The 26,693-nt window shown below is 48.3% G+C and overlaps 1 protein-coding gene across 1 annotated transcript in view; it reads right to left on the reverse strand.

Annotated features, from left to right (window-relative positions):
- ERCC6 (ERCC excision repair 6, chromatin remodeling factor) overlaps positions 1-26,693 on the reverse strand; it is a 248,919-nt gene that overhangs the window by 219,182 nt on the left and 3,044 nt on the right. The window contains 4 exon segments of the mRNA XM_075349123.1: positions 13,945-14,103; positions 17,635-17,760; positions 24,574-25,264; positions 25,386-25,497. Coding sequence (XP_075205238.1) covers positions 13,945-14,103; positions 17,635-17,760; positions 24,574-25,264; positions 25,386-25,497 — 1,088 coding nt within the window.

Here is a 26,693-nt window from a genome sequence, read left to right on the forward strand (position 1 = left end):
TCATTTTCCTCCCAAATTTTTATAATCCATGCTACTTATTTAGCAGCTTGATCAATAGATATTAATTAGGGCAGTACATGTACAGTGCCTACAAGTAGTATTCAACCCCCTGCAGATTTAGCAGGTTTGATAAGATGCAAATAAGTTAGAGCCTGCAAACTTCAAACAAGAGCAGGATTTATTACCAGATGCATAAATCTTACAAACCAACAAGTTATGTTGCTCAGTTAAATTTTAATAAATTTTCAGCATAAAAGTGTGGGTCAATTATTATTCAACCCCTAGGTTTAATATTTTGTGGAATAACCCTTGTTTGCAATTACAGCTAATAATCGTCTTTTATAAGACCTGATCAGGCCGGCACAGGTCTCTGGAGTTATCTTGGCCCACTCCTCCATGCAGATCTTCTCCAAGTTATCTAGGTTCTTTGGGTGTCTCATGTGGACTTTAATCTTGAGCTCCTTCCACAAGTTTTCAATTGGGTTAAGGTCAGGAGACTGACTAGGCCACTGCAACACCTTGATTTTTTCCCTCTTGAACCAGGCCTTGGTTTTCTTGGCTGTGTGCTTTGGGTCGTTGTCTTGTTGGAAGATTAAATGACGACCCATCTTAAGATCCTTGATGGAGGAGCGGAGGTTCTTGGCCAAAATCTACAGGTAGGCCGTGATATCCATCTTCCCATGGATGCGGACCAGATGGCCAGGCCCCTTGGCTGAGAAACAGCCCCACAGCATGATGCTGCCACCGCCATGCTTGACTGTAGGGATGGTATTCTTGGGGTCGTATGCAGTGCCATCCAGTCTACAAACTTCACGTGTGTGGTTGGCACTAAAGTTCTCGATCTTGGTCTCATCAGACCAGAGAACCTTGAACCAGTCTGTCTCAGAGTCCTCCAAGTGATCATGAGCAAACTGTAGACGAGCCTTGACATGACGCTTTGAAAGTAAAAGGTACCTTACGGGCTCGTCTGGAACGGAGACCATTGCGGTGGAGTACGTTACTTATGGTATTGACTGAAACCAATGTCCCCACTGCCATGAGATCTTCCCGGAGCTCCTTCCTTGTTGTCCTTGAGTTAGCCTTGACTGTTCGGAAAAGCCTGGCCTCGGCATGGGTGGAAACTTTCAAAGGCTGTCCAGGCCGTGGAAGGCTAACAGTAGTTCCATAAGCCTTCCACTTCCGGATGATGCTCCCAACAGTGGAGACAGGTAGGCCCAACTCCTTGGAAAGGGTTTTGTACCCCTTGCCAGCCTTGTGACCCTCCACGATCTTGTCTCTGATGGCCTTGGAATGCTCCTTTGTCTTTCCCATGTTGACCAAGTATGAGTGCTGTTCACAAGTTTGGGGAGGGTCTTAATTAGTCAGAAAAGGCTGGAAAAAGAGATAATTAATCCAAACATGTGAAGCTCATTGTTCTTTGTGCCTGAAATACTTCTTAATACTTTAGGGGAACCAAACAGAATTCTGGTGGATTGAGGGGTTGAATAATAAATGACCCTCTGAATAAACTTTTCACAATTTAAAAAAAAAATAAATAAATAAAAAAGAAATAACATTCTTTTTTGTTGCAGTGCATATCACACTTCCAGGCTGATCTACAGTCCAAATGTCACAATGACAAGTTAATTCCGAATGTGTAAACCTGCTAAATCTGCAGGGGGTTGAATACTACTTGTAGGCACTGTAGGTATACGCCATTTGAGTATATCTTGAGTTCTACTATGCCTTTGTTGAGATAGGTTTGGGACCTGGTAGAAGGCACATTTAGGCTATGTACGCACGTTGTGTTCTCTGCAGTGCGGAAAAAAACGCACCCTCTGGCAGACTGGACACTGCGTTTATAAAATAAAATGCATGCATTTTAGATGCGTTGTGAACAGCACCCGACTTCATTGTCATACCGCAGCTCTGTCTGTGTGGTGCGTCCCGATCATCTTCACCGCACACATCCCGACATTACCGCAGACATCCCCGCACACGTCCCGACATTCCCGCACACATCCCAACATTACCGCCGACATCCCCGCACACGTCCCGACATTACCGCCGACATCCCCGCACACGTCCCGACATTACCGCCGACATCTCCGCACACGTCCCAACATTACCGCCCACATCCCGACATTACCGCAGACATCCCCGCACACATCCCGACATTACCGCCGATATCCCTGCACACATCCCAAAATTCCCGCACACATCCCAACATAACCGCCGACATCCCCGCACACATCCCAACATTCCCGCACACTTCCCAACAATCCCGCACACTTCCTAACATTACCGCCAACATCCCCGCACACCTCCCGACATTACCGCCCACATCCCCGCACACAACCAGACATTCCCACACACATCCTGACATTACCGCCGACATCCCCGCACACATCCCGACATCCCGACATTCCCGCCGACATCCCCACACACGTCCCGACATTACCGTCGACATCCCCGCACACATCCCAACATTACCGCCAACATCCCCGCACACGTCCCGACATTACCGCTCACATACCGACATTACCGCCGACATCCCCGCACACATCCCGACATTAACGCTGATATCCCCGCACACATCCCAACAATACCGCCGACATCCCCGCACACATCCCAACATTACCGCCGACATCCCCGCACACGTCCCGACATTACCGCCGACATCCCCGCACACGTCCCGACATTACCGCCGACATCCCCGCACACGTCCCGACATTACCGCTCCCATCCCGACATTACCGCCGACATCCCCGCACACGTCCCGACATTAACGCTGATATCCCCGCACACATCCCGAAATTCCCGCACACATCCCAACATTACCGCCGACATCCCCGCACAAGTCCCGACATTATCGCCGACAACCCCGCACACATCCCGACATTCCCGCACACATCCCAAGATTACCGCCGACATCCCCGCACACATCCCAACATTACCGCTGACATTCCCGCACACGTCCCGACATTACCGCCGACATCCCCGCACACGTCCCGACATTACCGCCGACAACCCCGCACACATCCCGACATTCCCGCACACATCCCAAGATTACCGCCGACATCCCCGCACACATCCCAACATTACCGCCGGCATCCCCGCACACGTCCCGACATTACCGCCGACATCCCCGCACACGTCCCAACATTACCGCTCACATCCAGACATTACCGCCGACATCCCCGCACACATCCCGACATTAACGCTGATATCCCCGCACACATCCCGAAATTCCCGCACACATCCCAACATTACCGCCGACATCCCCGCACACATCCCAACATTACCGCCGACAACCCCGCACACATCCCGACATTCCCGCACACATCCCAAGATTACCGCAAACATCCCCACACACGTCCCGACATTACCGCCGACATCCCCGCACACATCCCGACATTACCGCCGACATCCCCGCACACAACCCGACATTACCGCCGACATCCCCGCACATATCCCAACATTACCGCCGACATCCCCGCACACGTCCCGACATTACCGCCCATATCCCGACATTACCGCCGACATCCCCGCACACATCCCGACATTCCCGCACACATCCCAAGATTACCGCCGACATCCCCGCACACATCCCAACATTACCGCCGACATTCCCGCACACGTCCCGACATTACCGCCGACATCCCCGCACACATCCCAACATTACCGCCGACATCCCCGCACACGTCCCGATATTACCGCCCATATCCCGACATTACCGCCGACATCCCCGCACACATCCCGACATTCCCGCACACATCCCCGCACACAACCAGACATTCCCACACACATCCTGACATTACCGCCGACATCCCCGCACACATCCCGACATCCCGACATTCCCGCCGACATCCCCACACACGTCCCGACATTACCGTCGACATCCCCGCACACATCCCAACATTACCGCCGACATCCCGGCACACGTCCCGACATTCCCGCACACATCCCGACATTACCGCCGACATCCCCGCACATGTCCCAACATTACCGCCAACATCCCCGCACACGTCCCGACATTACCGCTCACATCCCGACATTACCGCCGACATCCCCGCACACATCCCGACATTAACGCTGATATCCCCGCACACATCCCAACAATACCGCCGACATCCCCGCACACATCCCAACATTACCGCCGACATCCCTGCACACGTCCCGACATTACCGCCGACATCCCCGCACACGTCCCGACATTACCGCCGACATCCCCGCACACGTCCCGACATTACCGCTCACATCCCGACATTACCGCCGACATCCCCGCACACGACCCGACATTAACGCTGATATCCCCGCACACATCCCAACATTACCGCCGACATCCCCGCACACGTCCCGACATTATCGCCGACAACCCCGCACACATCTCGACATTCCCGCACACATCCCAAGATTACCGCCGACATCCCCGCACACATCCCAACATTACCGCTGACATTCCCGCACACGTCCCGACATTACCGCCGACATCCCCGCACACGTCCCGACATTACCGCCGACAACCCCGCACACATCCCGACTTCCCGCACACATCCCAAGATTACCGCCGACATCCCCGCACACATCCCAACATTACCGCCGGCATCCCCGCACACGTCCCGACATTACCGCCGACATCCCCGCACACGTCCCGACATTACCGCTCACATCCAGACATTACCGCCGACATCCCCGCACACATCCCGACATTAACGCTGATATCCCCGCACACATCCCGAAATTCCCGCACACATCCCAACATTACCGCCGACATCCCCGCACACATCCCAACATTACCGCCGACAACCCCGCACACATCCCGACATTCCCGCACACATCCCAAGATTACCGCAAACATCCCCACACACGTCCCGACATTACCGCCGACATCCCCGCACACATCCCGACATTACCGCCGACATCCCCGCACACAACCCGACATTCCCACACACATCCTGACATTACCGCCGAAATCCCCGCACACGTCCCGACATTACCGCCGACATCCCCGCACATATCCCAACATTACCGCCGACATCCCCGCACACGTCCCGACATTACCGCCCATATCCCGACATTACCGCCGACATCCCCGCACACATCCCGACATTCCCGCACACATCCCAAGATTACCGCCGACATCCCCACACACATCCCAACATTACCGCCGACATTCCCGCACACGTCCCGACATTACCGCCGACATCCCCGCACACATCCCAACATTACCGCCGACATCCCCGCACACGTCCCGATATTACCGCCCATATCCCGACATTACCGCCGACATCCCCGCACACATCCCGACATTCCCGCACACATCCCAACATTACTGCCGACATCTCCGCACACGTCCCGACATTACCGCCGATATCCCCGCACACGTCCCGACATTCCCGCACACATCCCGACATTACCGCCTACATCCCGACATTACCGCCGACATCCCCGCACACGTCCCGACATTACCGCCCATATCCCGACATTACCGCCGACATCCCCGCACACATCCCGACATTCCCGCACACATCCCAAGATTACCGCCGACATCCCCGCACACATCCCAACATTACCGCTGACATTCCCGCACACGTCCCGACATTACCGCCGACATCCCCGCACACGTCCCGACATTACCGCCGACAACCCCGCACACATCCCGACTTCCCGCACACATCCCAAGATTACCGCCGACATCCCCGCACACATCCCAACATTACCGCCGGCATCCCCGCACACGTCCCGACATTACCGCCGACATCCCCGCACACGTCCCAACATTACCGCTCACATCCAGACATTACCGCCGACATCCCCGCACACATCCCGACATTAACGCTGATATCCCCGCACACATCCCGAAATTCCCGCACACATCCCAACATTACCGCCGACATCCCCGCACACATCCCAACATTACCGCCGACAACCCCGCACACATCCCGACATTCCCGCACACATCCCAAGATTACCGCAAACATCCCCACACACGTCCCGACATTACCGCCGACATCCCCGCACACATCCCGACATTACCGCCGACATCCCCGCACACAACCCGACATTCCCACACACATCCTGACATTACCGCCGAAATCCCCGCACACGTCCCGACATTACCGCCGACATCCCCGCACATATCCCAACATTACCGCCGACATCCCCGCACACGTCCCGACATTACCGCCCATATCCCGACATTACCGCCGACATCCCCGCACACATCCCGACATTCCCGCACACATCCCAAGATTACCGCCGACATCCCCGCACACATCCCAACATTACCGCCGACATTCCCGCACACGTCCCGACATTACCGCCGACATCCCCGCACACATCCCAACATTACCGCCGACATCCCCGCACACGTCCCGATATTACCGCCCATATCCCGACATTACCGCCGACATCCCCGCACACATCCCGACATTCCCGCACACATCCCAACATTACTGCCGACATCTCCGCACACGTCCCGACATTACCGCCGATATCCCCGCACACGTCCCGACATTCCCGCACACATCCCGACATTACCGCCTACATCCCGACATTACCGCCGACATCCTCGCACACGTCCCGACATTACCGCCCATATCCCGACATTACCGCCGACATCCCCGCACACATCCCGACATTCCCGCACACATCCCAAGATTACCGCCGACATCCCCGCACACATCCCTACATTACCGCCGACATTCCCGCACACGTCCCGACATTACCGCCGACATCCCCGCACACATCCCAACATTACCGCCGACATCCCCGCCCATATCCCGACATTACCGCCGACATCCCCGCACACATCCCGACATTCCCGCACACATCCCAACATTACCGCCGACATCCCCGCACACATCCCGACATTACCGCCAACATCCCCGCACACAACCCGACATTCCCACACACATCCTGACATTACCGCCGAAATCCCCGCACACGTCCCGACATTACCGCCGACATCCCCGCACATATCCCAACATTACCGCCGACATCCCCGCACACGTCCCGACATTACCGCCCATATCCCGACATTACCGCCGACATCCCCGCAAACATCCCGACATTCCCGCACACATCCCAAGATTACCGCCGACATCCCCGCACACATCCCAACATTACCGCCGACATTCCCGCACACGTCCCGACATTACCTCCGACATCCCCGCACACATCCCAACATTACCGCCGACATCCCCGCACACGTCCAGATATTACCGCCCATATCCCGACATTACCGCCGACATCCCCGCACACATCCCGACATTCCCGCACACATCCCAACATTACTGCCGACATCTCCGCACACGTCCCGACATTACCGCCGATATCCCCGCACACGTCCCGACATTCCCGCACACATCCCGACATTACCGCCTACATCCCGACATTCCCGCCGACATCCCCGCACACGTCCCGACATTACCGCCCATATCCCGACATTACCGCCGACATCCCCGCACACATCCCGACATTCCCGCACACATCCCAAGATTACCGCCGACATCCCCGCACACATCCCTACATTACCGCCGACATTCCCGCACACGTCCCGACATTACCGCCGACATCCCCGCACACATCCCAACATTACCGCCGACATCCCCGCCCATATCCCGACATTACCGCCGACATCCCCGCACACATCCCGACATTCCCGCACACATCCCAACATTACTGCCGACATCTCCGCACACGTCCCGACATTACCGCCGATATCCCCACACACATCCCGACATTCCCGCACACATCCCGACATTACCGCCTACATCCCGACATTACCGCCGACATCCCCGCACACATCCCGACATTACCGCCGATATCCCCGCACACATCCCGACATTACCGCACACATCCCAACATTACCGTCGACATCCCCGCACACATCCCGACATTCCCGCACACATCCCAACATTCCCGCACACATCCCAACATTACCGCCGACATCCCCGCACACGTCCCAACATTACCGCCCACATCCTGACATTACCGCCGACATCCCCGCACACATCCCAACATTACAGCCGACATCCCCGCACACGTCCCAACATTACCACCGACATCCCACACACATCCCGACATTCCTGCACACATCCCAACATTACCGCCGACATCCCGGCACACGTCCCGACATTACCGCCGACAACCCCGCACACATCCCGACATTCCCGCACTCATCCCAACATTACCGCCGACATCCCGGCACACGTCCCGACATTACCGCCGACATTCCCGCACACATCCCAACATTACCGCCAACATCCCCGCACACATCCCAACATTACCGGCAACATCCCCGCACACGTCCCGACATTACCGCCGACATCCCTGCACACATTCCGACTTTCCCGCTCACATCCCGACATTCCCGCCGACATCCCCGCACACGTCCCGACATTACCGCCCACATCCCGACATTACCGCCGACAACCCCGCACACATCCCGACATTACCGCCGACATCCCCGCACACATCCCGACATTACCGCACACATCCCGACACTACCACACACATCCCGACACTACCACACACATCCCGACATTACTGCCGACATACCCGCACACATCCCGACACTACAGCCCTCATCATCATCACCACACACACACACACACACACACACACACACACACACACACACACACACACACAGGCATTACCTCAGTGACGTCCCCGCTGACAGCGCGATTCACTTCAGTTGCTGCGTGGAGCTCACAGGAGTGGCGGTGTTCTACGGCAGCTCCTGTCAGCTTCATGTAGCAGAGCTGGATGCGTCGCGGGACCTCTGGATTACGCCGGACCTGGAGGGGTATTTGGGGATTTTAATAAAGTGGTGAAAGAAGGTGTTTTTGTCTTTTATTCCAAATAAATGATTTTTATGTGTTTATTTACTTTCACTTACAGGTTAATTATGGAAGGTATCTCGGGGAGACGCCTGTCATGATTAACCTAGGACTTCGTGGCAGCTATGGGCTGCTGCCATTAACCCCTTATTACCCAGATTGCCACCGCACCAGGGTAATTCTGGATGAGCCGGGTAGAGTCCCGGGACTGTCACATCTAATCGATGCGGCAATTCCGGGCGGCTGATGGCTGATATTTTTAGGCTGGGGGGCTCCCCATAACATGGGACTCCCAATCCTGAGAATACCAGCCTTCAGAGATGTGGTTTTATCTTGGCTGGTATCAAAATTGGCGGGGACCGCATGCCGTTTTTTTAAATTATTTATTTATTTTACTGCACTACATAGACCCGCCGACTGGCGGCTGTGATTAGTTGCAGTGAGACAGCTGTCACTCAGCATGGAGACGCGTCTGACTGCAACCAATCATAGGCGCCGGTGGGCGGGGAAAGCAAGGAATACGAAATTGAATATTGAGCGGCCGGCATTTTCAAAAGAGGAAAAGCCGCCGGAGCAGTGTGAACGCCGTGCAACGCCGCACTGGTGATCGGGGATCAGTGAGTATGAGAGAGGGGGAGAGACTGACCGACGGACAGAGAGAGGGACAGACAGATAGAGAGACCGACCGACAGAGAGAGAGAGAGAGAGAGAGAGAGACAGACAGAGCGACCAACTGACAGATAAACAGACCGGCCGACCGACAGACAAAGGGAGATTCACCGAAATCCACAGACAGAAATTGACCGACATCACAGAGACTGAAAAGACCTGCGTTTGGCTTGTCAAAAAAGCATGCGGAACACAACAAAAATGCAGTCCAAGTGCATTTTGGTTGCGTTCTGACCCACATCATTGATTTCAATGGGTGGAGAACGCAGCTACAACGCACAAAAGAAATTACATGCTGCTTTTTTTTCCGCAGCGATTTTGGGCATCCAAAACGCTGCGTTCACAAACGCAGCGTGTGCATTGATTTTTCGGCTTTCTCATAGACTTTGCTGGGGAAGCTGAACGCATGCAGTTACGTTGCAGTTCAAAACGCAACGTATCCGCGGAAAAAAACCCAACATGCGCACATAGCCTTAGTGCCAAAACATTTAGTCTTTGGGGGGGGGTGATGGTGTGAAGATACTTTTGCTTTTATGTCTACAATAATTTTTAACTGATGAAAATAAAAATTTACGTTTTATCCTATCGATGAAGTAGCTGGAGAACAATTTTTCTTTTGGATTTTTGGCTTGGAGTATACTCCCCTCGTTCTCCGTGCTTACTTCTGGACAATGAACATTTTGTGGACTACTTATCTGGTGAGCTGACTTTTTCATTTTTGTACATTTTAGGGTAGATATGACATTTTGAACACCTTACTTTTATTGTAATGCTGCCTGACCAAAAACATACTTCTGGCATTTTTAATTTTCGTTCCTTGTTACGCGGTTTACCAATCAGATATTTTTTTAGATTTTGATAGATTGGACTTTTTCAAACACAGCGATCCCAAATATGTGTAGTGTTTGCTTTTTTGTTTTATTTTTATTGCTGCAAAAAAAAAGGGGTGATATGAAGTTGTGATTTTATTTTTTTCCTCACTTGTTATTCGATTTAACAGTCCCCTCAGGGGACTTGAAGTAGTGATTGTCTGATCCTGTGTGTTACACATAGCAGTGTATCAGAATGTCATGTACAGTTAAATTCATGATCTCCAATGACCGCCAGCTGAAAGATGGCTTTCACAAATATCGTAACAACAAGCAAGGGGGTCATCAGCAGACCCTAGCTTTCATGGCAAACTATCGGCGTCCCGCCATCACATCACGGGTGCACCGATGGGCAGAAGGATTAAATGTTCCCCCCTGCAGATGTATGTTAAATGCCATCTCAGAGATTGACAATGGAATTTAACTGGTTAATAGCCACTGGCGGATCTCCGCGGCTGTTAAAGGTTGATGGTTGATTAAATCAGCAGTCATGTGAAGGGATAGATGTGGGTGCGCCAGGGAAGCCCACATCAAAGGCAGGGACTCGAATTTTGACATACAGACATGGCAAAAGTCTTGAAAGGGTTTAAGGAGAGTGATTTGGAACTTTTGAGGTTGAGGACATCAAAATAAACTCCCTAACCTACGGTCGGTTTTTAGAAGATACTTTCTTCAATCAGTGGTACAGAAAAAATGTCTGTTTCAAGAAAAACATGATTTTTATGCGGGGCAATGTTCCATCGCAGCATAGAAGTCTCATGGATGACAGTAAAGTTCTTATAGATTAAAAAATAATGACCCAGCCCCTTCCTCACCGAACCTAAACCATAATGAGAACTCGTGGGCCCTTCTTAAATAGTAGATTTATGGTGCAGGAAAACAGTCATAGTATCTGGGAAGCGGTGGTTGGTAGTAAATTGCAGACTCCATGTATGAACATCAATTGCCTTATTGAAAAGAAGGGGGGTATGGGTCACTGATATTTTTTTTTTAAATGTCAGAAACGTATATTCTTGTACATTTTGGGCGGTTTAGTTTTTGTTCTCACTAACAGATGAAAATAAACGATTGAGATGGGAAAATTTATGTTTCTCATTTAGTTACAGAAAAATTCTGCACATTAACATTTACCCAATAATTTTGTACACAGAAATTTTTAATAAACGAAACATTTTCATAAAAATTCAGGTTTATTAACCTTTTCGACTAACCAAGAGCACTGCAGTTATTCAATAATAAAATTATCAAAATTACAAATTTCCAAATAATTGTGCATGTATGCTGCATCACTTTACAGACATTGTCAGTAGTGGGAATAAGAGTGGGAGGAAACCCTGGAAAAAATGAAGATGTAAACGCCACACAAATGTTGCCCTTAGTCGGATATGCATTCTAAAAACATCAAACAACACAAAGTGCAGTGCAATAAAATGCAAACATGAAATTTTGATGGATCTCACCTGATTTTCCTCCACGAGTAGATCATACACCACAGGATAAACAGGCGAAAGAAGGGTCGGCAATTCAGGGTCCAATATTGGTTTCTGCTTAACCCCCTATCTTGCACCATGGTAAGCTACCCCAACAAAATGCAGCCTTCCCAATGCATTTCCCTCTTACGTTAAAACCGAGAGTTCATCAGGGGAGGAAGGGGAAGGAGAGCCTGCAATGGCCGGTATGTACACACACATATAATTTCAAACACGTGTGCCTATGGCCAGTGGGACGCTGTGCATACTGCCGGGCATTGGTTATATATACACCTTTCAAATTTCCTGCGCGATTTCCAGTCCTCCGCGTCACAGAGACCTCCGCAATCAGACGTAGAGGTGTGACGTGACACGGATACGCAATTCATGATCAACTAATTCAGACTGCAATGCACAATGCATCGCGCCTGTTGCGCATGTGCAAGCAGTAATCAACTAGTTTATACTGCCAAGCAACTTCATTTCCGCATCCAGCCACTGGAGCGTACTGGAATGCATAGTATGCGCATGTGCTACCCACAGTAGGCTAGTTAGGTCTATATGGCGCCGATCAACTTCCTCATTTGCTCAAGGAACGCAGTGAACCGCATAAATACGCGCCTGCACCCCATGATACTTTAATAACACCATATATCAGATAATAATATTAACAACGCAGTGCATTAGGCGATCTCAATGATAAATATATAACAATGCCCCATATAGATCTATACATTAATATCTCTACATGTAACCCAAAGAATGATAGATATAAATAATAATCCACCAAATAAGAAAAGGTGCAAAATCAATCTGATAATTACAAATTGCACTTAGCCACATGCAGAAAATTATATAGGCAGCGCACGAAACCCCAAATTGCATTGGCAAAAAAATGCAGCAGTGAATAACGAAACCGGTATCACAGAAATAACAAAGGGAATAAAGAACTAAATGGATCACATGATGAGGTCCAAATATTATTTCCATCATGAATCACGCATGCATGTCGTCTGATTGCGGAGGTCACTGTGACGCGGAGGACCGGAAGTTGCATGGGAAATTTGAAAGGTATATATAACCAATGCCTGGCAGTATGCAGCGTTCCACTGGCCATACGCACACACGTTTGAAATTATATGTGTGTGAACATACCTGCCATGCAACCAATTATAGGCGCCGGTGGGCGGGGGAAGCAGTGAATCCGAAATGTAATAATGAGCGGCCGGCATTTTCAAAAGCTGGAGAAGACGCCGCAGTGTGACAGCCGTGCAGCGCCGCGCCGGTGATTGGTCAGTGATCGGTGAGTATGAGAGGGGGGGGGGGGGGGAGAGACGGATAGATCGACAGAGAGAGAGACCGACCGATAGGGAGACAGAGAGACCGACAGACAGAGTGGGTGAAAATGCAACCAAAACGCACAAAATAAGTGACATGTTGCTTTTTAGAACGCAGCGTCTTGGCAGCAGCCGAACGCTGCGTTCTAAAACGCAACGTGCGCATGGATTATGCACAATCTTCATATATTGTGCTGGGGACGCAGGACGCATGCAGTTACGCTGTAGTGCAATATGCAGCCTAACTGCACGCAAATACGCAACGTGTGCACATAGCCTTATACTCGCAAGTCAACAGTTGTAAGCACTGAGCCCCACCCACACTGCGTTGCACACAGTTGAGAACCCAGCAAACCTACATGATTATAACTTTGCATTGTATTTGTTAGAAAGGAAAACAATAAGATCAAGCGAGCACAAAAAAAGCTGTGCAAAAAAGGAGGGTTAAAACACTTCTTGCCTGTACAGAGCGATGCATATATTATTCAGTGCATACTTTCGCCTCGTAGAGCCGTGTACACAACTACACATTGCTGCTATCAAAAGGCTGTACCAGTCAGTGGGAAGACGCAGATGCACTGGCCAAGAATTCATTACTAGTGTGAGCTCTTTAATTTCCTGTGCCCTGCAGTTCCCCTCCCTGTCATAAACAGACATTAAAGCAGCCATCTAATTGATATTCAGTCAATTATTCAGCAGACCCGCTCTGTAATAATGCTGATGAAATATTCATGGCTGTTTCAGACTGTAAGTCTACAGGGCATCCACTTGCCTGTAATCGGAGCCTCGTGTTCGTATTCGGCTGTAGCACAAGCCTGCCAAGAAGACAATTATCTCGATAGTTTTGCCCAATCCCATCTCATCTCCCAAAATGCCTCCTGCCTGTTGGCAATGTAGTTCCCATAGCCAACGAACACCTGTCTGCTGGTACCTGTGGGAAGGAAATGATGAATGAAGACACAACATAGAAAAAAAAAACAAAAGGAAACTAAGTGCAGGAACTTTGGACCTTTCCTAACCATATCAAAGCCAAATGAATTGTAAATAGTGATTAGTTGAATGAATGAATGAATGAATGAATGAATGAATGAATGAATGAATACAGGTAAAATATATCTTCGTACCGTGTTAGCCAGTAGAGATAAAAAAAAGTTTGTTTAAAAGAACTGAGAGTCCTAAGTGGTTGATACCTTTTAATGGCTAACTGAAAAGATGGTAATAATAGTAAGTATTATTACCATCTTTTCAGTTAGCCATTAAAAAGGTATCAACCACTGAGGAGTAACGGAAGAAAGGATCCGGCACGATTATATTATAAAAACATCAAAAATCTTTATTTCCATGGTCTTATGATTAAGGACTCTCTTGTTTTTACCGCAGTCCGAAACGCGTTAAGTCTCTTGTGAAGTACACCACTTTGTCTCCACAGGTACTTTTTTAACCATGGAAATAAAGATTTTTGATGTTTTTATAATATAATCGTGCCGGATCCTTTCTTCCGTTACTCCTTACACTCGTATTACCGGCTGGGACCTCCCGGTGGATGCCGTACATTTGTGGACTTCAACACTCAGACAGCAGGTGAGCTGAAAAATCTCCTTCCTCTACGATCAACCACTGAGGACTCTCAGTTCTTTTAACAAACTTTATGAATGAATGAATGAATGAATGAATGAATGAATCCAGGTTGTATGGACAGCAACATGAGATTTTATTTAAAAATAGTCTTGGGGTCCCCCCTATTTTTGATAACCAACCAAGGTAAAGTCGACAGCTGGGGATTGATATTATCAGGCTGGGAAGGCCCATGGTTATTTAGCCACTTCCAGTCTAAAAATAGCAGCCTGCAGCTGTCCCAGAAGTAGTGCATCCATTAGCTATGAAAATTCTGTCATTTTGCCAGCTCTTCCCAATTGCCCTGGTGCAATACTTTTTAGGTTGATGTCAGTTGTGAACTTACAGCTGGCATTAAGCCCAGGAATCAGTAATGACTAGGCATCTACCGGACACCGCCATTACTATCCCGGCAAGTGTAGAGTTAAAAAACACAAACACACACACGGAAAAAACAGTTTATTTGAATAAAGACTCCCCCACACTCCTTCGTTCACCAATTTATTCATTTAAAAAAATCCTCAAAGTTTCAACGTAATCCAGTGGTGTAATGTCTCACAACACCCTTTGATTCCTATGGATCTTCGTTCACAAGGGAGTGTGGGTGGAGTCTTTATACCCTAATTGAATTAAGTCGGAACGTCGAGGATTTTGGGAACGAGGGAGTGTGGAGGAGTCTTTATTGAAATGAACTTTTTTTTCCTTTTTTCCTTTTACTCTACACTTGTCAGGTTAGCAATGGGGGTGTCAGACTCTTCTCCATTACTGACCCCTGGGCTTGCTACCACTAGTCAGTTTACAGCTCACATCAACCCCAAAAGAATTACCTCAATTGCCACCGTATCGGAGCAATCAGGATAAGCCGGGAAAAGAGCTAGAATTGGCGTATCTGATTAATACATCACTTCTGGTGCACCTGCAAGCTGCTATTTTTAGGCTGGGAAGGGCCAAATAATCATGGGTATTGACAACCTCACCTGCTTTACCTTGGCTGGGTATTAAAAATAGGGGGCATTGCACGCTATTTTTTACATTATTTCAATAAATATTTTTTTAAACGGCGTGGGATCCCTGCTATTTTTGATAACCAGACACGGTAAAGCAGACAGCTTTTGTTCACAGCAGTGTACAAGCAACTTCCACATGCAATACAGATTGTTAGATTGGCTTAAAACAAACTTAAAACAAACAGCACCTGAACTCCAAACTCGGACACATACTTTTTTTTTCTTCTTCTTTTAGTCCATGTTCTACTTCGAGCACCAAACACCCGGTGTCCAGTACGAATTCCGACCTTTAACATTCGGTTTCACTCATCACTACTTTTGAATATGAAAGCAATTACCTTCCTGTGTGATTGTCAAAGCTGCCTCCCCCCACCCCCCCTCCCCAAAGTATCAACCTTTGAATTCAGATAACTAAAGCTGGTCATGTAAAGGAAGATATAGTGCCCCAGAACAATGGTTTAATGTCTAGAGAGGAGACTGCCAAACTGGGCTTCTATGAAATAAATCATTCAGAAGTGCATGTTTATGGGAGACGAATAACTGAGATGTTAAAAAAATGTGACTGGATTACCAACAAAACATTGCAGAGTATTCAATGATTAGCGGGTAAGACTGACGAGTAACCCCAGACGGTAAACTGTGGAAGAATCGGGCATGTTATACAGATCAGACAGCCACTAATGGAAGCCTCACAACATCTCAGACATCACAAAGCATTTTAAATGGATATTCCCATTTCCAAGATCCTATCCCAATATGTAGTAGGTGTAATAATATTAGTAAATACCTCCAATTAGCAATGTGGTATAGTTCTCCTCATTCGCTATGTTGCTTACTTTATGTCAAGGGTATTACAGTAGCTTAGCTATCCATGGTTACGACCATGAGCAACTATGTCACTAAGTGAGTTTTCGTAATCATTGATACCTAAGCTGCTACAATGCCATGCACAAAGAAGTAAGAGATAGCTAATCAGGAGAACTAGACTACATTTCTAATTGGAAGTATTTGCTAATATTATTATACCTACTACATATTGGGGTAAGATCTTGGAGAAGGGAATACCCCTTAACCCCTTAATGACTACAGGCAGCAATATTACGTCCAAAACCAACATAACGTAATGATTTGTACAGCTGACATGGGTGCCTCACAGGCACGAGTGGATCAGTGTTCCACCCATGCCTGTTAATCCCTTAAATGGCATTGTGAAAATGTCACAGCGTCATTTAAGTGACAGTCGCGGTAAATCTTTACTCACTTGGCTCCATCGGCGTCGCAGTGACGTGATCACTATGAGCCAATGTAGCACAGGGTCATGTAAGAAGCATATGAAGAAGCATATGAAGATCCTGGAGTGGCCTAGCCAATCTCCAGATCTCAACCCCATAGAAAACCTTTGGTGGGAGTTGAAAGTCGGTGTTGCTCAGTGACAGGCCCAAAATATCACTGCTCTACAGGAGATCTGCATGGAGAATGGGCCAACATACCACCAAACACTGTGTGCCAACCTTGTGAAGACTTACAGAAAACGTTTGACCTCTGTCAACAAAGAATATATAACAAAATATTGAGATGAACTTTTGTTATTGCCCAAATACTTATTTTCCACCATAATTTGCAAATAAAATCTTGCCAAATCAGACGATTTTCTGATTTGATTTCTCATTTTGTCTCTCATAGTTGTGGTCTCAATGATGTCAATTACAGGCCTCTCTCATCTTTTTAAGTGGGAGGACTTGCCCAATTGGTGGCTGACTAAATACTTTTTTTCCCCCCACTGTAGATGGATTATCAAAGGGTGTATAATGTAAGATATGGAATCAGAAATTAGGACTTACTTGTACAACTTTCTCCAAATAGACCCTGGTATGCAGAAACCTTCATCAAATTCCACATCGCTGTCCTCAGACTCCTCTGCCACACTCCGCTGCTGTGCCTCATTTGCTTGCTGCTTTTGGTATTGCCTAGAAGAAAAACCCAGAAAAAATATATATAGAAGTTGAAAGACATACCAGAAAACTGATAGCCAATGTTTAACTAGCTCATTTTAAAATGAACCACCTTTGTAAGTCACATCAATTGAAAGTTCCCGCCTTTCCCTCTCTACACATACTTCATATTTCCTCCTCCACCCCACCCGATAACTTTCCATCCGAGTCTTACCAATGCACTGCAGATTCTCAAATGAAATGTCATCAAGGGGCTGGGTCACTACCCCTGTTTCTTGTACTATCCTGGAATGGGAAGTCATTCAGGGGGCTGGAGCTGTGGTCACTCCCCACAGCAGCTTTCACTGCTCTGAAATGTGATGTCATTAGTAGAATTGAGCGAGTACCTAACTATTCGTACTCGCTATACTCATAACGAGTACTGTTTAACACTTGCGTATTCATTCCGAATAGCGTGTGCAATGCAAGTCAATGGAGAAAAGTAACAAGTAGAATGCCGTACTATTTGTTCGAAATATGATAAAATAATAAAAGAGAAAACGGGAAAATGCCGCGTTTAAAAACCACTGATGCAGAGTTAATGTGGAAATTTCTTTTTATTTCAGCATTCCAACGCGTTTCAGAGACAAGGACCATCTCCTTCCTCAGGGAAAAAGAAATCATACACATATTCCCAGCCTAGTGCTTTATAAGAGGATCCATACTGCCATGTTGACAGCCATGACGTCATCCACCCACCAGGTTGCAGGGCGATGACTCAAACACGTGGAGACGTACAAGAAGGAGAAAAAATGGTCACATTTTGATACATTAAAAACATCGCAAGAACGCAAGCAAACATCATAAATTACAATAAAATGTAAAAAAAATTTAAAAAATGTATAGGTTGTTCATTTCGGACGTCTATGGAAATATAGGCAAAGTTTGGGTGTAAAGAAATAAAAAGAAATTAGAAGGGTGCGAACTTAAAGGAAAGGTGGTAGTGTGCAGAGGCGTTAAACACCAAACCATTACTCCAAATTCATCAACTAATCTTGATGGAAATGGGACTGGTATGTCATTTTGTGACTTAAGGAGACCGATATTTGTGAAAAAAAATTCTAAATTTTTCATAGTGATCCATGGAACAATTTGCTATATATAGAGATCCGTGTGGGCACATAAATGTGATTAATGCTGGTGCAGACACATTATGACCGGTTTTTAATTAGAAGTAGTGAGCGTGTCTGAATGTAAAAATGGGATTTTAAAGGTGCAGAAAAAGGTGGACAAATATCTGAACCGTGAAGGGCTGGTGTAGAGGAATCTAAGGTAAGATAGAAAGAGATCGGAAGCGTGAAGGAAAGGAGCGAGTATCAGGGTTGTCGGGGTGAAACGAGTTCAGACCGTGGGAAAATGAAAGAATGTGCAGGCGCACAGAGCAAGTATAACCCAGCGGAGGTAACAAGGGGTAAGACCGTGGGAAAAGAACTGTGTGTGCAGTAATACAGAGTGGTGAATAAATGCACATGAGGTGTACGCTGGGCAGAAAGAAGGAACGGACTGAACTAACAATTATAGAAATAGAAAATAAAAATGTGTTGCAATGGTTATTTGATATCTAAAAGAATTTGCATTAAAAAGGGGAAGGGAAAAAATGAATAACACTCCAATAAGGGATATTTTACTTTTACTTTTAATTTTTTTACATTTTATTGTAATTTATGATGTTTGCTTGCGTTCTTGCGATGTTTTTAATGTATCAAAATGTGACCATTTTTACTCCTTCTTGTACGTCTCCACGTGTTTATGAGTCATTGCCCTGCAACCTGGTGGGTGGATGACGTCATGGCTGTCAACGTGGCAGTATGGATCCTCTTATAAAGCACTAGGCTGGGAATATGTGTATGATTTCTTTTCCCTGAGGAAGGAGACGGTCCTTGTCTCTGAAACGCGTTGGAATGCTGAAATAAAAAGAAATTTCCACATTAATTCTGCATCAGTGGTTTTTAAGCGCGGCATTTACCCGTTTTCTCTTTTATCATTTTATTATATTTTACCACTATTTTACGGGGCCGCTGCTTAAACCACGCGGACACTCACATGCGATTCAAGGAGTTGTGACTGGCACAACCCCATTAGGTGAGTGTACCTATTTCCTTCTTATTTCACGTTATATCGGGTAAGACCCTATTGCGCCTTTTGTCTCCCCACCTCTAGTACTATTTGTTCGAGTAACAAATAGTGCGGAATTTGGGTTACTCGTTACATTGCAAATATTCCCCATTGACTTGCATTGCACACGCTATTCGGAATGAATAAGCGAGTATTAAACCGTACTCGATATGAGTATAGCGAGTATGAATAGTTAGGTACTCTCTTAACTGTAGTTATTAGTGATGTCCGTATCAGGGGCTGGGCTACTCTCTGCTCTGCTGAGCATATGGGACGTCCCTGGACTACTCAGGTTGTCACAGGGTACTGCACAAACATCCCTCCCCGTGCAGTATTCAAAACCCTTATGGTTCTGGGTCCCCATCTTGCAGTACTGCCTCCAACAGCAAATCAAATCCTAGATACATCCTGCACCACACCCAGTGAGGCACACCAGTGGTCAGCTTAAGCGGAATAAGGCCACCCACCTAGGGGGTCAGGCAGGGAGGTGGAAGGTGTTAGAGCAGTTGAGTAGTGAGAGTCGAGTAGTAGCCCTCGAGCTGAGAGGAGCTCAGAGGAAGCTGGGAGTAGTGGCTCTCAGGGGAAGCAGACTAGGTTGCAAACGGTGGTCTGGGCCTAGAGGAGTCGGACCCCTGGTCGCAGGGGATTGAAGCTAGGTGCCTGGGACCTGTCAAAGAGGATGGTCAGCAGCCAGGTCCTATCACCAGTCCGGGACCGAAGGCACGACGGGGTACACGGACTCTAGGTCGGGGAGAAGCTTCAGGCAACATGGCAATTAACCTGCGAAGGACAGGTTTCTATGGACTGTTCCCACCAGTTCAGAGAGCAGGGGCACTAGTGCAACGAGGGGGATAGGGCTTTCCACACAAACGGCCCACTGAAATCCCAAGCGTGAGCCCCTGAGAGCAGGCTCCCTCACTTAGCCACAGTGGGGAGCGTGGCCCGGCAAATTTCAAGCTACCGGGCCACTCTGGAGAATCAAAACTTTGTACCAGTAGGCCGGTCACGGCTCATCCGGCAGTGCTGCAGGGGACGGGACCCGGACGAGCTCCCCTTTGAGCGACAACGACAGTCAGAGATTTGGTTTACCCGGTTGTCAGCGTCTGCTTATTTGCTGAGTGAGTACCTGAGTGACCCCTGCACAGCACCCCGTATAACCATCCCGAGTCCCGGGGCCTTCCCCTACCCGTGGAGGGCCACAACACCTTGCTGCCCCACTCCATCACCCCGGGTACACCCAACGGCAGCGGCGGTACTATCCATTACCGTACACCACAGGTGGCGTCACAAACTAACTATAACTCCCCTGTACATAACCCCTTTTACATTTGAGTGTGGCCCCTAGCCCCCGGGTCCGGAGACCCTCGAGCTACGAGTAATCACTCCCACGGATCCGATCCGCTGTCGAGGCGGCACACATACACCAGTTGTCAGATCTGACACAAGCTCACTCTCTTTCACTGTTAACTAAAACTGGGTGCCTTTGCTGGCTTATTACTTCACAATACAGAGCATGCACCAGGTGTCAATTTTGAGGAATAATCTATATGTTCGCTGTGATTAATAGCAGACAAGGATGTGAACTACCAGTAAAAAAAAATTAAAAAAAATGCATATTTATACAGGACAAAGGTCCTCTAAAGTGATTATATCAGTTACAATACATCATGTATTACAGATCAGTCATATTTCCTATACTATTGTGTGCCTAAGATGTAAGAAACTCAAAAAGCACAACTTATAAGTGTTGAATCTGTTCTCCATGGGCCACAAAACATTTAGCAGACTGTAGAATCCAAAATACATCCAAAACTGACACAGCAAGAGTAAGGCCCTGTGCGCACTGGAAAACGGAATTTCTTAAGAAAATTCCGCAGGGTCTGAAAGATTACCGCACCCGCGGTAAAAAACCGCGGCAAACTGCACCCGAAAACCGCATGCGGTTTGCCGCAGTTTTACCGCGGTATTGCCGGGGTTTTGCCACATGCGGGTTGGTACATGTGCTTTAATGCATTCAATGCAATAAAGCACATTGGAGGAAAAAAAAAAAAAAAGTAATTTCGTTCTGAGATAGATAGCAGACAGATAAATAGATAAATAGACAGAATGAAGAATAGATAGAAGGATAGATAGATAGAGTCCCTGTGAGCACACGCTACATTTCTCGCGAGCGGTAATGTGGTGTTCACATTACCGGCCGTGGGAAATGCCCTGTGGTTACCTCTGCTGTCTCGTTACGAGGCTGCATTCAGCGCTGTGTCAGTCGCGGCTGGATGCAAGCATCGCAGGACGTGGATTACGTCGGAGCTGTGTGTTTCGGGGGGGTTAATAAAATGGTGAACCAGGGGCTTTTTTGTGTTTTATTTAAAATAAAAGATTTTTCGGTGTGTGTGGTTTTTTCACTTTACTTACGGGTTGATCATGTAAGCTGTCACATAGACACTGCCATGATGAAGCCTGGACTTAGTGGCGGCGATCCGCCGCCATTAACTCCTCATATTACCCTGATTTGCCACCGCATCACGGCAACAGGAAGAGACGGGGACACTCCGGTACTGCCGCATAATGGATACGACAGTCCCGAAGCAGCTGCGGGCTGATATTCTCGGCTGCGGGAGGGGGGGGGGCATTAACCCTTTCCCTTGCCCTCCCCAGCCTGAGAATACCGGGCCGCCGCTGTGTGCTTACCTCGGCTGGACGGTAAAAATACGGCGGAGCCCACGTGTTTTTTTTTCTATATGTCCGTTTGCTTTCTATGTGTATTATATGTGTCTGTGTGTGAGTGTGATGTGTGTTTTGTGTCTGTGTGTGATCTGTGTGTGTTTACTCTCTGCTCCGCTTCCTCTTCCTGTCATAATGACATCACTTCCCTGCAAAACGCAGGGCAGCGATGAACATTACCGCAGGTAAACCGCGAAATACCGGAGGGAATAACGCAGGAAAACGCAATGAACTGCACAGAATTTGCTGCCTGCGTTATTCCCTGCGGAATTTCACGATTACATGGCAGTCAATGGAGTGAAATCCCGCAGCGACGTGCGGAAAAGAAGTGACATGCAATTGTTTTTGCTGCGGGAATCCCACAGCAAAACATGCAGCTGTCAAAATCCGCATAGTGCGCACAGCATTTTCTTTTCACATAGGTTTTGCTGGTGAATCACTGCAGAGATGTTATGAACATAACATGCAGCAAAACCGCAGGAAATCCGCGGCAAAAACTGGCAAGTGCGCACAGGGCCTAACAGTTCTAATTCTTACAAAACATAAAAACAGTCATATAATTTGACTTGTTATATTCAATTATGTTACGCACTTGTCCCAGATCCTGAGTCTGCTTCCTTGACCCTGGTCCGCTAACTCTCTTGTGCTCCACATTGTGCTTTGCAGATGCCCCTGTGTGCTCACATGTGATCATCTGCCTGGGCCTATATAAAGCTCCCCAGATCTGTCATAGTATTAAGATTTTAGTGTTCCAGAGTCCTGTCTGCGGTCTTCAGAAAGTCTACTGTCTGCATGTGGCTTCCAGTGTCTCTGATGTCTGCGGTTTCCAGGACGTCTCCTATCTACCTGTGACTTCCAGTACCTCTGCTACCTGTCCACAGTATGCATAATATCTCTTGTCTGCCTGCAGCAATCAGGACCTCTGCTACTTGTTTCCAGCCTCCTGCTTGCCTGCGGTCTCCACTAGCACTGTTAGGGGTACTTTGCATGCTGCGACATCGCAAGCCGATGCTGCGATGTCGAGCGCGATAGTCCCCGCCCCCGTCGCAGCAGCGATATCTTGTGATTGCTGCCATAGCGAATGTTATCGCTACGGCAGCTTCACATGGACTTACATGCCGTGCGATGTCGCTCTGGCCGGCAACCCGCCTCCTTCCTAAGGGGGCGGGTCGTGCGGCGTCACAGCGACTTCACACGGCAGGCGGCCAATAGCAGTGGAGGGGCGGAGATGAGCGGGACGTAAACATTCCGCCCACCTCCTTCCTTCCTCATTGCAGCCGGGACGCAGGTAGGAGATGGTCCTCGCTCCTGCGGCTTCACACACAGCGATGTGTGTGGCCGCAGGAACGAGGATCTACATCGTACCTGTCGCTGCACCAGCATTATGGAAATGTCGGACCCTACACCGATGATACGATAACGACGCTTTTGCGCTCGTTAATCGTATCAAAAAGGATTTGCACACTACGATATCGACTGCGACGCCGGATGTGCGTCACTTTCGATTTGACCCCCACCGACATCGCACCTGCGATGTCGTAGTGTGCAAAGCCCGCCTTAGTGTATCCTACGTGCCTCACGTGCATGCTGCACTACCACCTGTGGCCCATGTGTCCACTTGGATCTTGGGCTTGGAGGATCCATCTCACCAGGTGAACCTAAACAAATTGTTTTCTGTATTTTAAAAGTCTATCAAGGCACTAATTGTGTTAAAAAATAATCAATACCTCCCAGCCTCACAATCTGTGCGCATGGCTCATGTGACCACTGCAGTGAGTCATTGGCCTCAGCAGAGATGATGACACATGATCACAGGTACAGGAAATGGAGATCCACAGAATTAATAAGGTGGGAGGTGGGAGAGGGTTTTCTATTTAACCTGTTTCCTGCGTTTAGGTACATTGGTACAGCCCTTTAATGCAGAATGCACCACAGATCAACATGGCAACCTACCATATTCGATGCTTGTAGACCTTGGCATCCCCATCATCTCTACAACGTTTACACTTTAATAGGCGAGGGGTCTCTTTGTCATCTTCATCAGAGCTCAGGAGGAACTCTGAGACCATTCCCTGATGTTGAGGTCTTTTTGTAACCCTTGTCTTTAGAGAACTGAGCTCATAATCAGAGCTTGGGCTGTCATGCATTCTCTCGTCATCCTCATCCACGTTAGTCTCTCGCTCATCAGGAGAGTAAACTGACCCCTCGTTATGTCCCTGACTGCTTTCTGTGGACAGGGCATCTATTTTTTTGGATGGAACTCCCGTCCTGAGCTGAATCTGCAAGGCTTTGCTCTGCAATTTTCGCATTTTTTTCTTCAACCTTTTCTCAGTGGATGGCATGAAGGCACTTTGATTTACTGATTTGAAAGCTCTTCCATCTTTTTTAGCCTCTGCTTTCATTCTCTCTTTTTGCCTTAGTTTAGGAGTAAAGGAACGTTTCCTCTTTGCTGCCATTTGTGCTTGATCAGCAAGATATTTCTCAAAATCTGAGGTCTCATTTAGCATCAGCTTTCTAGGCTTACGTTCCTCTTTTGGGGATATCTTGGTGCCAAATGGTGTCATCTGCCCTGTGCGGATGAGCTCTTCCCAATCATCATCTTGAAATGGCATTAACATACTGTCCAAAGAAGTAGGCAACACATCTGAGGAGATTAAAAAACAACATCTGAATGGATATCCTTATACAATTCACAGATGAAAGACACTGACAAGAGAGATGTATGCATCCAAAAAGAGAATATAAAAGGGACGCTGAGGGCTCACCATCTTCCACATGTTCTGGCTGAAGCTGTTCGGGATCACTCTGCTCGTGGGTGACACCCAGTGCTGCTCTTAATCGCTTTAATTTAGCCTTCATTTTCTTTAGCTGCTGTTCCTTAGGTGTTAAAAATCGACACAAAGCTCAAGTAAATAATACAATGGAGGCTGGAGAGTTATGCTAGTACCCCTTCATGAATGACAATGGATACATTCTACAATGGCATCAGCAAATAAGAATGCCTCACTATCAGATGTGTACGCCATAATAAATGATAACCGTGTGCACCTATTAAGAGGTACTTGATTATTGAGATGTTAAATTGTCCAAGAGACAACTTAAGGTGGTGTCACACATAGCGACGACTACAACAACGTCGCTGCTAAGTCACCATTTTCTGTGATGTAGCAGCGACATCCCGTCGCTGTCGCTGTGTGTGACATCCAGCAACTACCTGGCCCCTGCTGTGAGGTCGCCGGTCGTTGCTGAATGTCCTGCTTTATTTTTTGGTCGTTGCTCTCCCGCTGTGAAGCACACATCGCTGTGTGTGACAGCGAGAGAGCGACGAACTGAAGCGAGCAGGGAGCCAGCGTCTGGCAGCCTGCGGTAAGCTGTAACCAAGGTAAACATCGGGTAACCAAGAAGCCCTTTCCTTGGTTACCCGATATTTACCTTAGTTACTAGCGTCCGCCGCTCTCACGCTGCCAGTGCCGGCTCGCTGCGTACGTAGCTGGAGTACACACCGGGTAATTAACCTGATGTGTACTCTGGCTAGGAGTGCAGGGAGCCAGCGCTAAGCGGTGTGCTTTCACACTGCCAGTGCCGGCTCCCTGTTCCCTACACACGTAGGTGGAGTACACATCGGGTAATTAACCCGATGTGTACTCTGGCTAGGAGTGCAGGGAACAGGGAGCCGGCACTGGCAGCGTGAGAGCGGCGGACGCTAGTAACTAAGGTAAATATCAGGTAACCAAGAGAAGTGCTTTCCTTGGTTACTCGATATTTACCTTAGTTTCGCTTCCACGCGTCGCTGCTGGCTGGGGGCTGGTCACTGGTCGCTGGTGAGATCTTCCTGTTTGACAGCTCACCAGCGACCATGTAACGACACAGCAGCGATCCTGATAAGGTCAGATCGCTGGTCATGATCGCTGCTGCGTCGCTATGTGTGACACCACCTTTAGGGTCTGTGAAATTCAGACATTTTTTGTCACCAATACATTAATGCCTGGAAAAAAGGTAATAGATTTCCCATGATTTCAGAGTACCCAGAGCCAGCAATGCGCGCGCGCGCACACACACACACACACACACAC

The sequence above is a fragment of the Anomaloglossus baeobatrachus genome, chromosome 5 (genome assembly GCF_048569485.1).
Source record: "Anomaloglossus baeobatrachus isolate aAnoBae1 chromosome 5, aAnoBae1.hap1, whole genome shotgun sequence".
Taxonomy (NCBI): domain Eukaryota; kingdom Metazoa; phylum Chordata; class Amphibia; order Anura; family Aromobatidae; genus Anomaloglossus; species Anomaloglossus baeobatrachus.